Source organism: Alnus glutinosa, chromosome 4, assembly GCF_958979055.1.
Source record: "Alnus glutinosa chromosome 4, dhAlnGlut1.1, whole genome shotgun sequence".
Taxonomy (NCBI): domain Eukaryota; kingdom Viridiplantae; phylum Streptophyta; class Magnoliopsida; order Fagales; family Betulaceae; genus Alnus; species Alnus glutinosa.
In genome coordinates, this window is record NC_084889.1 from 32,874,196 (window position 1) to 32,887,996 (window position 13,801).

At 38.5% G+C, this 13,801-nt stretch overlaps 3 protein-coding genes across 3 annotated transcripts; 1 reads left to right on the forward strand and 2 right to left on the reverse strand.

Annotated features, from left to right (window-relative positions):
- Positions 1-1,912: 1,912 nt before the first annotated feature.
- Positions 1,913-3,349, forward strand: LOC133866340 (zinc finger BED domain-containing protein RICESLEEPER 2-like). The gene is made up of 4 exons (XM_062302858.1): positions 1,913-2,533; positions 2,636-2,894; positions 3,006-3,215; positions 3,303-3,349. Exons 1-4 carry the CDS (start codon positions 1,913-1,915, stop codon positions 3,347-3,349), a joined length of 1,137 nt encoding a protein of 378 aa, XP_062158842.1.
- A 2,251-nt stretch (positions 3,350-5,600) lies between these two features.
- On the reverse strand, positions 5,601-11,105 carry LOC133865647 (translation initiation factor IF3-4, chloroplastic). The gene is made up of 9 exons (XM_062302067.1): positions 10,773-11,105; positions 10,647-10,686; positions 10,411-10,470; positions 9,285-9,337; positions 8,584-8,639; positions 8,452-8,485; positions 7,770-7,842; positions 7,585-7,677; positions 5,601-5,913 (listed from the first exon to the last, which is right to left on the reverse strand). Exons 1-9 carry the CDS (start codon positions 11,048-11,050, stop codon positions 5,770-5,772), a joined length of 831 nt encoding a protein of 276 aa, XP_062158051.1. The 5' UTR covers positions 11,051-11,105; the 3' UTR covers positions 5,601-5,769.
- A 381-nt stretch (positions 11,106-11,486) lies between these two features.
- Positions 11,487-13,801, reverse strand: LOC133865644 (heat shock 70 kDa protein). The gene has a single exon (XM_062302061.1). The coding sequence runs from the start codon at positions 13,602-13,604 to the stop codon at positions 11,634-11,636; it is 1,971 nt and encodes a 656-aa protein (XP_062158045.1). The 5' UTR covers positions 13,605-13,801; the 3' UTR covers positions 11,487-11,633.

Below are 13,801 nucleotides of genomic sequence, written 5' to 3' on the forward strand. Positions count from 1 at the left end.
TGTTTTTGTTTTAGTTTCTGTTTTGATTTATTTGGAATTCTTCCTTTGTATAAGAATATTGATCGAGAATGGGAAATTGATTTGAGAGTTAAACTAATTACTGGTTCATTGATGATAATAAACTAATTAGGGAAAGTGAATGATGCTACAGCTTTTGTTCTTTTTGTTTGGGCTGAGGGAGCGAGGAAAGAGTGGTGGATGGGAGAAAAAAACTGGTTTTTTTTTTTTTTTTTCTCAAAGCAGAAGCAAGATAACATCCTGGGACTGTGATAGCAGTACAACAGGAAATTAGAAGCTCAAAACGTACACCGAATTCTCCATTTAACTCCATTATAATAGTGTAAAAGAAAGGAAAGCTCGCAAACATGAACTAGAGACTGCCCAAACCAATTTGTTATAATGTTCTTTTTAACTCCTTTTTTTTTTATAAGTAATAAAAGTTTTATTGAAATGTTCTTTTTAACTCCTTTCACTGGAACCGCACATTATATTTCTGGTTGTTTTTTTTTCTTTGCTTCCTTATTTCTTAGTTGGAAAAGAAGCAGAATTTAGGGATCATAACATATGAATCTCATGTCACAAAGGCAATACAAAGAAACAAAATTATTCCATTCATCCTGCATAGTATTTCAAGGCATACTTAACCTTTCAACTACAGTCATCAGAAAAGCTAGTGAAATGATGTAGATGAAACTCAGGTGTGATCTCATTAACAATGGACTATATTGAATTGAAAATGCTACTAGTACTCCATTTCTGACTCCATGAACAGTACAGACAATTTGAAATAAATGGTACCTGGATATTCATTTTGCTCATGCAATGAGGGACAATAAGGGAAAATAAGCTTGGGATCTTCTTCAAACAAATCATAAGGAGGGGGTAGGAAGCACCACAAATGAACCACAAACAGAATTCCTTCAACAAGAATATGTATGCAAGTTTAGCAATGATCTTCTTCGATTATTTTTAATTTATTCTAGTTAAACTAATTACTGGTTATTGGTTATTGGTTATTGATTATTGGTTCATTGATGATAAACTCGGACTTCGATTGCTTTATTTGAGATGATATTTCTTTTGTTTTGAGGTGTGATTCTTATTCCTTTTGGTTAAATAAATTTTATTGTTTATCTAATAACAGATGTCAGACACTTTGAGTGATGCAACCACCCCTATTATGGTAGATGCCAATTCTGAAACACCTTCCACTGCAAATATTGAAAGCCCCACACCTTCCAATTCCCAACAGTCACAATGTAAAAAACCACCTGTGAATCAATCCATTGTGTGGAGTCACTTTAAAAAAGTGGAACCGATCGATAAGGAAAACCCTAAAGCTATGTGCAACTATTGCAATAGGTTAATAGGGTGTCATTATAAGAGGAATGGCACTTCAGCCATGATGCTCCACCTTACCTATAATTGCCCAGACTCTCCACTTAAGAAATCAAAAGATTCAAGACTACCCAAAAACCAAACAATGTTGCAAATGTCATTCAAGAAACCGGTAGAAGGTGGTAGTGGTAACCAAATTGGATTCATGAAGTATGATTCAAACAATATAAGAAATTTGATTGTTCGGTATTTCATCAAAAGTGAGCTGCCTTTTAGGCATGTGGAGAGTGATGGGTTTAGGGAATTGATAAATGGAATTGAACCTAGGTTCAAAGTGCCATGTCGTATCACTTTACAAAAAGATTGTTTGAAATTGTATGAAGAAGAAAAGCTTAGGTTGAGGACTTTTTTGAGCGGTAAAAGGGTATGCATCACTACCGATACATGGACATCCCTGCAAAATATAAACTACATGTGTGTTACCGCTAGCTTCATAGACTCTGATTGGACGATTCATAAAAAAATTCTCAAGTTTAACCAAATTCCCAATCATAGGGGTGAAACTATTGGAAGAATGATAGAGAGTGCATTGACTCAGTGGGGGATTGATAGTGTGTTCACTATTACAGTCGATAATGCCTCAGCCAATGATGTGGGGATTGAGTATATGAGAAAGAGGATGAAGAACAAGAGTGATACTGTTTTAGGAGGAGATTTTCTTCACATGCGTTGTGCCGCTCATATTTTAAACCTTGTTGTGCATGAAGGCTTGAAAGACTTAGGTGACTGTGTTACTAATATAAGGAACGCAGTGAGATATGTGAGGTCTTCACCGGAGAGGATGTCAAAGTTTAAAGAGTGTATAGAGCGGGAAAAAATTAAATGTAAAAACATGGTGTGTTTAGATGTTCCAACTAGATGGAACTCTACATATTTGATGTTGACCACTGCTGAGAAGTACCAAAGAGCTTTTGACCTATTGGGGGAGGATGAGCATAATCATTTTGTTGTTCCTCAACCTATTGATTGGGAAAATGCTAGGGCATTTGCGACATTTTTGCAAACTTTTTATGAAGCTACATTGAAGTTCTCTGGTTCAACTCATGTCACTTCCAATTCATATTTTTTGCAACTTTGTATTATTCAAAATACTTTGAATGATGGTTGTCTCAGTGAAGATGAGGTCTTGAGTTCTGTGAGTTTTAGTATGAAACAAAAATATGAAAAGTATTGGGGGACTATGGATATGATCAATTTAATGTTGTATGTTGGTTTTGTTCTTGATCCACGCAACAAGATGAAGGCATTGGTGTTTTGGTTGAAAAAATGTAATGGGCCTATGTGGGCGGATCAAATAGAGGCAAAAGTGAGAGACCTCCTGAATCGTTTAATTGAGCAATACAATAAGTTTCATGGGAGGGGAGTAGGGGAGTCATCTAACATTGTTGAAGATACAAGAAGAGTAGATGTCAATCCTATTTGTGGTGATGGAGATAAAGAGACACAATATAGGAATATGTTTTCCCAACACCTTGTCGCAGAGAATGACTTGGAATGTAGGTCGGATGTGGATCAATATTTGTTGGATGGGTGTGAAGCAAATATTATAGATTTTGACATCTTAAATTGGTGGAAGGTTAATACACCAAAATATCCTACTCTCGCAGCCATAGCTCGTGATGTATTGGCCATCCCTATTTCCACCGTTGCCTCTGAGTCTGCCTTTAGCAACGGAGGACGTGTATTGGATACCTTTAGGAGTTCATTGTCTCCGCTTACCGTTGAGGCTTTGATTTGCACACAAGACTGGTTGAAGAATCGCCCAATGATCTATGAGGAAGTGTTTCAGGACTTTATGGAAAGCTATGATGAACCTGGTAAATTTTTATGAATTAGTTATTTATAAATTCATTTCATTTACTTTTCATTATTTATTTATTTAACTCAAACTTTTTCTATTGTAGATGGGCCTAAGAATCAACATTCTCATTCAATGACGACAGACGACTGATATGGTTTTTTTTTTTTTTTTTTTTATGTTGTGAGTGTGGGTGAGTGGACTTGTAGACAATGGACTATGGATTATTTGAATATGGTTTGATTTTTTGATGTTGTAAATCAAACAATATTGTGAGTGTGGGTGAGTGGACTTGTAGACTATGGACTATGGATTATTTGAATATGGTTTGATTTTTTGATGTTGTGAATCAAACCATATTGTGAGTGTGGGTGTGTGGACTATGAACTATTTGAATATGGTTTGATTTTTTGATATTGTGAATGTAGGGATCTTAACAAATTGCATAATAGAAAACTAGTAAAAAAAAAAGGTTCAAAACAAAACAGGTCCAATAGCTAAAAAAGAAAACAAAACAACAAAAAAAAAAAAAAAAAAAAAAAAAAAAAGGAAAACCGGTTGCCGGTTATAACCGCCAACCGGCGGTTATTCGAAAACCGCCAACCGCCTAGGCGGTTGGCGGAGGCGGTTAGCAAAAATTTGCTAACCGCCCAGCCGGTTACGGTTACCGGTTTTTGGACAAAACCGGCAACCGTAACCGGCTTTTCAGCCCTAGTGCTATGTCTACGTCAATTTAAATACCAGTAGTCAAATAAATATAACTGTATCCTAAAGAACAAACTAAGTATTTTTCTAGTTCCCAGGTTTCTCGAAAAAAGAAAGAAAAAAAAGGGTACGATACTGTAAAAATGAAGTTAGGTTAGCCCTGGTAAGGAAAGGATTAATGAGGCGTGCCTGAACATACATTTTTCATGATGTGAAAGTAGACTAATTATGAGCTACTTCTGCAGATCCTGAACAAACTGTGAAAATGGTTGACTATATATTCTTTCGGGGAGTGATTCCCTTATAACCCAACCCACACAACTCTCGCATAATCCTGTCAATCCATACACATTGGGTGGACCCATGCATGTGGATCTCGTGTATGGGTCCCACCCAATGTGTCCAGGGGTTGTGAAAAAGTTTAAAAAAATCATTATTCATATTCCTTCAAGGTATGTCGGACCAATCTAAAACACAAATGTCTTGTGAAATGCCCTTTTTATATTATATTATTTTATTTATTATTATTATTATTATTTTACTGTTCATTTGCTTTTTATTTTCTGTCGATGGGGTTCTATTGCCCGAACATTTGCTTGAGCAGGTAGGCTCCCTACTCAGGTAAGAATTTATCGAGGCCTCTCACAATCACCTGCCCGATTACAGTAGAAAGCAATTGAAATGAAACTCCAATTATGGGGATCCTGATCATCTGTATTCACCCAAAGGAATGATTATCCATTAACACCAACACAATCTAGTGTTCTACCATTTATTGATCCGCGTCACTCTGGTAATGAGCCAAGATGGAGCCAAACTTTAAAAACATAAATTACAGCAGCTCATTGACATGAAAGACCTCTAGCCTTCAAAGAAGCTCCAACAGGATTAACCAGAGAAATACTTCGAAAAATACAAGAGGAAAACAAGATAGAAAAAAAAAAAAAGAAAAAAAAAAATCAATCTCATTCCCCTGCAGACGTATTCTCCTTGCAGAATTATTCATGAACAATGGCAACTATCAAAATATAGCCACAGCTGCAGAAGTGCAAATTGCTTTTATACTGAAATTGATACCACCAAAAATTAGCGAAATGAACAATGTCAACATAAAATGAACTGCATATATATATTTCGAGAAATGTTAGACTTTCCAAAATTTTGTTTCCAAATGATGTGTCACAATCCAATGATGTGTCACAATCCCATGAGATTGTAACACATTTCTCAAAATAATATATCACATGAAATTGTGACACATCATTTGGGAACCAAAATTTGTAGAAATTTTTTGAGATGTATAGCATTGCTCATATATTTCACATCCTACTGGTGTCCCTCTGCCTTAAAGCTCGCTATTTTTTACATGACCCGCAAATCCAACTCGAAATTAACAAATTATAACAAAAAAATCTGACTCGTTTAATTAAATGAATCCAAGTTAAAATAGACCTATATAATCTTATACAGATGCTTCAACATGACCTGAACATAACACGCAATATTTAGGACTAGCAATTTTTTATACGAACCACAAACTCGATATGAACTCAACACAAAATTAGCGGGTTAGAATTAAAGAGTCTAACCTGTTTAATTAAATGGGTCGTGTTATAATTGACCTATATAATCTTATACCCATGCCTTAACACGCTCCGAACCCGACACTCAAACAAAACCGAACTGCTTCACTTCCAAATTTATACCAGACTGAAAAGGCAGCTTCTATGATTAAAAACCATAATGTTGCTACAATTAATAATGCTATACACGATTTCTTTGATCCCCAATCTAGCTGAAGAATAAAAATGAAGATCGCATAGTAACTGTTCTATCTCTAAAACCCCACAAGAAACTTTCAAACGCACTCAGACACTAGCCGAGACTTCATCTACTGCTGACTTATCTCTTTTCTTTGGTGCTTCTTGAGCTTTTTGTTGAATAGCCTTATTTGGAACCAAAACTATGAACATGTTCCTGTCACGTAAGTTTTTCGCCTCCTCTGTTGCAAGCTGCATATCAACCAAACAGGGGATACAGAAATTACAATAACCTCAAAAATATGTAACCAAAATTACAGTACAACGGCAAAAACAAAAAGAGATAAAGATAGTGGGTTAAAGATATCTGAATCTAGGAGAGAAAATTAATGTTATTCTTCACATTCATTTCATACCGGCTGATGTAACATATTTTAAGTGTATTCTCATGTCAGTAACTTTAAAAAGCAAAAAATATCTGTCACTTAAAACACGTTACATCAACCGGTGTGAATTAAATATAATAAATGAGTTTGAGGAGTAGCATTACTCAGGAGAGAATCATGAGAGAGAAGTAAACCAAAACGTCCAAACAAAAGAAGACTGCTCAAGGTCACACACAAAATATTCTTAAAACCACATTTACTCAACTATGTTTTTAATTGGTCCAAAATATGAAAAACGCCTCTACCTGCTACCAATAGATTCCCCCAACCCTAGTGAAAGTAATAATCAAAACTAGGTCTCTAGTACAATCTCTTGGGAACTATACCAACAGGCTAACTGGAACCTTCTCACTATCAAATTTTAATTTCAGCAAATATCCCAAGAAAAAGAACCAGGCACAATAGGAAGGAGTTAAAGGGAGGGTTTTGAAGAAAACTGGACCCAGCCAATCAAACCAACCCAACCCTAGTTATCCATCACTTCACCATTGAATGTTCTTTTGAACCTGAACAAGCCCATTTCATTTGGCACAGCATTCGAAAATGTGTGCATCATAGTTTGCCTATAAACACTTATTACTGAGTTTACTTTCAGCTAAAATTTGTTTAATACATGGTGGGCAAGCATTTATTTGAAAAAAAATCACATTTTGGGATTTCATCTTCCAATGTTTTGCGAAAACCACATCACATCAGCCTTTTGCAAGGTTTCCATTCCAACATGGGTAACCTTCAATTTTTTTATTTTTTATTTGGGGGGGCGGGTTGGGGGGTTGAACTAAATGGAACTATTTGACTTCCTAGGTATCCAAACATCCCCAACATATGATGCAAGCTGATGCCAATCACCAAAGTCAGATTCCAATATTGTGACAGTGGGAAGTTAAGGAAGAAACTCTGGAACAGGAGCAGAACCAAATTGCACAAAGGGCATTATTGCTTCAGTATGAAGCATGAAAAAAACAAAATAAGGCACTCATAAAATTACACTATAGACAAGAAACCATTGCTGAATAATGATCACCTAGTGCTCCGTATGTGCAATAGGGTTGCACCAACATTAGGTAAGTAATAATTGACTACATCGATCGTATAACTAAGGTCAAATCATAATGAAATCTCAAGGTTACATCCTATTTCAGATAAATGTACTGGATTTTCTATCTGAACACCACCAGGCTATCTACAAAAAAGAATAAAAGAAAAGAACTCTAATTGATGAGAACTTAATTGTTATCAACGATTTGATCTATTTAGAATTTCACAGCCAAAAGGCACTGTAGTTGAAAGCAACTTTGAATTAGTTCCCACTTGAAGTAGACAGCCGAGATGGGTAGACATGGTCTTGCCTATTTCAGGAATTTCAGACATTAAAGATTTCCAAACTAAACATAATAGTCAAACTGTTTGACTAGAATATATGCCCACTTCAAAAAAAGAAAAGAAAAGACAGAATATAAACCTATATTATGAGTACCTCCCCAACATCATTCTGGAATCGTCTAATAAGCTCAATGGCCATATTCCTGAACTCGTTTTCACGACCTTTCAGGTTCACTATAATCTTAACCTGCATGATTTGATATCTCAAACTGTTCATATCATCAAGATAATCTTAATATATATAGCCATACACTAACATCATAAGAAAATTCCAGCAACCTTGTCACCATCGTTCAAAAACTTCCTTGCAGCTTTCAAACGCACAGAATAGTCGTGTTGATCGATGTTGTAACTGCAAAGAAATTCATTTAACAAATTATGAGTTTCAGTCCTAGTACGTTAAGTAAGAATCAATGAGTCTCCCCATCTCAATCTCTCTAATTAGATATGAGACTGAGACTGCGTGAAGGGAAGGGAAGCTTTATTGGAGGAAGGAAGAAAATGTCAGGCTAGTAGCTAAAGGCTTTACTCAAACATGTGGGATAGATTACAAGGAGGCGTTATGTGAATTGAAGCATGTCATCATGTGAGTGGCATTTATACCTTTAAGATATCTCACTCTAACTAAAATCCAAAACGAAGATAGGGCGCAGTATCCACCCACCTTAGATGAACCTTTCCTTCATAGTAATAAACCTTTTCGCATGACATAATTCTAGCCATGACTTTTTGGTGTTCTGATTAAAATTAGATAACTAGACAATCATGGTGAAAATGTGATTTTAGAATTTTCATGAAATAGAACTGCATATATAAAACCATTAGAATATTGAATACTATTGATCTTATAAAAGATATTCAACATTATTGATAAATACAGACCTTAGTGAGCAACCACTAAAAAAAGAAATTAAAGAAAGATATAACTGAAAGAATCATAAATGAAACTGACAACACATACCCCATTTTGAGCTCCTTCAAGTCCATACGATTGGCTAGCATTTAAGAGCACACTTAGGTCAATAACTTTTCTGAAATCTGAGAAACATAAATCAGAGAAAATCAGCAAACTCTAATTAGGGAAGACATTCACCAGCACTTTTCTTCTGCTGTTCTCTTTTCTTCTTTTGCTGTTCATATTTATATTTACTGAAAAGAGATCAAAGATAAATATTAAGAGGCTTTAATGTCCAATAACCCTCAAGATAAACATAATAGGGAAAAAAAAAATAGAGGTAATAATCGAATTAAAATATATGTATAGAAATTTGAAGAGTCATTTCTTCGAAAGTGATAACTAAGACATGCCATCTGAGTCCAAGGGTAATACTCTTCCATTTTTTAAGTTTTGCCCTTCCTATATTACTGTTATTTTTTTCCTTGCAATTCCAAGCAACAAATGGAAAATTCTTCTTCCCACCATAAGAACAGGGCAGAGAAATCATGGCCCACAGAGCATACATGCCCTTGGAATATTTATATTTCATGTGAACAGAGAAGGGAATCTTCCAATTATCTACACTAATGGAGGCTATTGGTTTTTTAGCAAACCATAAATCACCCATCATGTAGATATAAGGCTTCCTATTTTCATTTACTGCTTAACACTTGACATATTGGTCAATGTCCTTTTTTTTTTTTTTGATAAGTTGGTCAATATCCTTCTGAACTATAGATGAACCATAAACACACATGGCGGATATATAAAAGCAGAATTAAGTCTTTCTTAAAAAAATAAAAACAAAGATAAAATATAATGCTTCTTCCAAAAATATATAGCAAAAGACATCGTACTTGTAATCCATTATTTTGAGAACCGGAGGATCTGCATCTGGGGATAATATAACCTGCAAAAGATGCAAGTAGAAATTAGTTCTTGCAGAAATGAATAGCAATATCCATATAACATATGACCCTCCAGGAGCTCAAAAAGAAAACCTCCATTCTCCTACAGTTAAAGCAACACATTGAACATAACTTGAAACCGTATTCCTTGACTGTTGTGTGTTACATTCAGTAAATTAGCTGACCAGAAGTATGGGTTTCTGGAGGAAATTAACTCCTTGACGATGACATTGGACTCCAGATTTCAATAAGTAAACAAGAATACCTAGTTCATGGTTCCTATACCAACTTAGAGGTTTCCGTTCTACAGAGTTATTTAAGTTTCAGTACATTTATACTGAAGACAAGTAAACCGGAACTTAATATTGGAGGCCAAGCATGACCTGATCGGCTGATGCATGCCACAAAGATGAAATGAGAATCTATTATCAAGCAATATTCCATCATAGACATGGAGATGCCATTACATGTGAATCCTAGTCGTAACTCGTGATGGATTTCACTATCCTCATTCATGTTTTAGCCAATAATTTCTATAAAAAACCAATGGTTGAGAGCAAACAACCTCACCCTCCACCATGTTCTATAGGAGAAGGAATTGTCATTTGAGCCATAGCTCATTGGTTAAATTAATAAGAACATAGGCATTTCATAAAACGAAACAATAGCAACCCAATTACCCAAACGCCTAACATCCCTGAAACTGAACAAGAACCATTGCCTCAATTATAAAAAATAAATAATAATTCTAATTATTAAAAAAAAAAAAAAAAAAAGATGCAATAGTTCTTCAACCATTAACTCATCCAAAATTCAAATTATTAACAATGATCCTTGAGACACGCCGTCATAAACATACACTTAACACGAGCACATTGAAACTCATGGTCATGACACATGAGTCTTGCCACCCATAAAAATTGGTCATTCAATAAAGCTGTGACCACAACATCGAGCTAAAACATCAAAATCTTAATTTAAACGCAAAAACAAAAACAAAATTCCACAGCTTTCAGCCAATAAAATTATTTGTTCAACAAGCAAAGAATTAAGTTCAAGTAAGAGTAGAAAATACCAGATCAAGCTCAGCATCCACAGCCATTTGAATAGCCTCACTTTTAGGCACCACTCCTACCTACGAATACAACAAAATCAACCTCCCAACCATCGCATAAGCTCAGTAATCAAGAACTATCATTACGCTTAAAAGCTCCATAAAAGATCATATTTGGCAATTTCCCCCGCTTTCCCGCAGTTTCTCAGCCACCAAGCGAACATACACAACAAAAAACCAAATAGAAACCCACTCACCATATTCTGCTTGTCATCAATTAGCCTCACTTTATCTGACCTATTCAAAACCAAACAACCCAGCTTCAATCTCAATTCAATCTAACATCACCACACACACACACACACACATATAACCGTAAGTACCTAATGGTGGAGATATCAAGAGCTTGATCTTCATCGGAGTCGCTCTTCCGGAAACGCTTGGAATTTCCGGAGCCGGAGGGCCGGAAACCGCCGCCGTAGCGGGCGGTGATGGAGCCAGTGAGATTTGAGGAGACGGAGCTGGAGTTCGACTTGATGGCATAAGGGTAGCAGAGGAGGCGGACTCCGAAGAGCTTGGATTCGAGTGGTGAAAGTGTCGTTTTGGTGCTCGTCCGGGTCAGGAGTGGCTTGAAGGGAAAGCTGCTGGTAATCCCAGCCATGGCGTATTGGGTGATAGTTTGAGACTTCCACGCCGGGAGTTTGGCGCATAATCGAGACGTTCTTATCCAAAACTTTTTCTGACTTTTGGGAGTGTGGGTGATTGGAATGGGCTAGGCCGGGTCGGGTTACCGAATTTTGATACAAAATTCTCTATTTTTAATTTACGAAATAATATAATAATAAAAAAAATTGGTCCAAATTAATTCTTTTAATTCAATTTATTAAATTAACATATATTCTCAAAGCACTTAAAAATATAGGTAGAAATAACATTAGATATAATTCTCACATGCTATGAAGTCCTTCCAATTCAATTTTGAAGGACCTTTGTTAAATACTGAATTAATAAAAATGTAGGACAAAATCTCAATTTTTTCGTCCAAAAGATTAAAAAATATATATATATACTTTGCTAATTCTATTAAACACTGAATTAATACCAACACTCGAACAGTTTTATTTATAAGACTATAACCTGAAAACCTCAGCTTAATTACAAAAGGTACATTAAAAACAAAAACAAAAACAAAAAACCAAAATAAAACATCCAAAAGCCTTCTTCCATATCCTCAGGCTTCAACCTCAATCAACCTCCTCAATCTTAGGCCCAGCTCCAGAAGCTGACCCAGTAGGCCCGCTACCATAGCCACCACCAGGCATGCCACCACCCATTGGCACATCTCCGCCGCCGCCGCCGCCGCCCTGATACATCTTCGCAATAATAGGACCGCAAATCCCCTCCAACTCCTTCATCTTGTCCTCAAGCTCGTCAACCTCTGCAAGCTGGTTCCTGTCCAGCCACTCTATCGCCTCGCTCACCGCCTTCTCGATCTTCTCCTTGTCCGCAGGGTCCAACTTCCCGGCAATCTTCTCGTCCCGCACAGTGCTCCTCATGTTATACGCGTAGTTCTCCAGCGCGTTCTTTGCCTCCACTTTCTTCTTCACCTCCTCGTCCTCTTGCTTGTACCTCTCCGCCTCGTGCACCATCTTCTCAATCTCCTCCTTGCTCAACCTCCCCTTGTCGTTGGTTATAGTGATCTTGTTCTTCACCCCGGCGGTCTTGTCCTCCGCCGAGACGTTCAGAATCCCATTAGCGTCAATATCGAAGCAAACGTTGATCTGAGGGACGCCTCTCGGCGCCGGAGGAATACCGGTGAGCTCGAATTTGCCGAGAAGATTGTTGTCCTTTGTCCGGGCTCGCTCTCCCTCGTAGACTTGAATCAAAACGCCAGGCTGATTGTCGGAATAAGTCGAGAAAATCTGCTCCTTCTTCGTGGGAATAGTCGTGTTTCTGGGAATCAACGTCGTCATAACGCCGCCAGCTGTCTCAAGCCCGAGACTTAACGGCGTCACGTCGAGCAACAACAAGTCCTGGACTTTCTCACTTCCCTCGCCGGTTAAAATAGCGGCCTGAACTGCGGCGCCGTAAGCGACGGCTTCGTCGGGGTTAATACTCTTGCAAAGCTCTTTTCCATTGAAGAAGTCCTGCAAAAGCTGCTGGATTTTGGGAATCCGGGTCGACCCGCCCACTAGAACCACCTCGTCGACCTTGCTCTTATCGATCTTGGCGTCGCGCAGGCACTTCTCCACCGTCTCCGTGCACTTCATGAACAAGTCAATGTTCAACTCCTCGAACCTCGCCCTCGTGATGGTCGCGTAAAAGTCAATCCCTTCGTACAGAGAATCAATCTCAATCGTCGTCTGGGAGGTTGAAGACAAAGCCCTCTTGGCTCTCTCGCACGCCGTCCTCAGCCTCCTCAACGCTCTCGCATTGCCGCTGATATCCTTCTTGTGCTTCCTACGAAATTCTGCAACAAAGTGGTTGACCAACCTGTTATCAAAATCTTCACCGCCAAGATGGGTATCACCGGCCGTAGCCTTAACCTCAAAGATACCCTCCTCGATCGCCAACAAAGAGACATCGAAAGTTCCGCCGCCGAGGTCGAAGATGAGCACGTTGTGCTCGCCTCTCCTCGACGCCTTCTTGTCGAGCCCATAAGCGATAGCCGCCGCGGTGGGCTCGTTGATCATTCTCAACACGTTGAGCCCCGCAATGACCCCAGCGTCCTTCGTAGCCTGCCTCTGCGAGTCGTTGAAGTACGCCGGGACCGTGACCACCGCGTTGTTTATGGTCTGACCCAGAAAAGCCTCGGCGATCTCCCTCATCTTCGTCAAAATCATGGCGGATATCTCTTCCGGCGAGAACTGTTTCTCCTCGCCCTTGTACCTGACCACGATCATGGGCTTGTCGCCGGGGCCAGGGATCACCTTGAAGGGCCAAAGCTTCATGTCGTTCTGTACCGAAGGGTCGGAGAATCTCCGACCGATGAGTCTCTTGGCGTCGAACACGGTGTTCCCCGGGTTCATCGCCACCTGGTTCTTCGCCGCGTCGCCTACCAGACGCTCCGTATCTGTGAATGCCACGTAGGACGGGGTGGTGCGGTTGCCTTGGTCGTTCGGGATGATCTCGACGCGGTCGTTCACCCACGCTCCTACGCAGCTGTAGGTCGTGCCCAGGTCAATGCCTATAGCCTTTCCGGTCTTGGCCGCCATTTCCTCACAACAAGAAAAACTGTCGCCTTTTGGTTTGATTGATCAGAGCTTGTGAAACTGTTTGAGCGCTTGGCGTATGCAAATCTGAGATGGGTTTGGAAAGATGAAGCTAGAATTTATAGTGATTCTGCGAAAGAGAGAGAGAGATTTGGGAAGATTCAGGCAAACTCGAGTGAAGACTAGAAGAATAGAAAGAG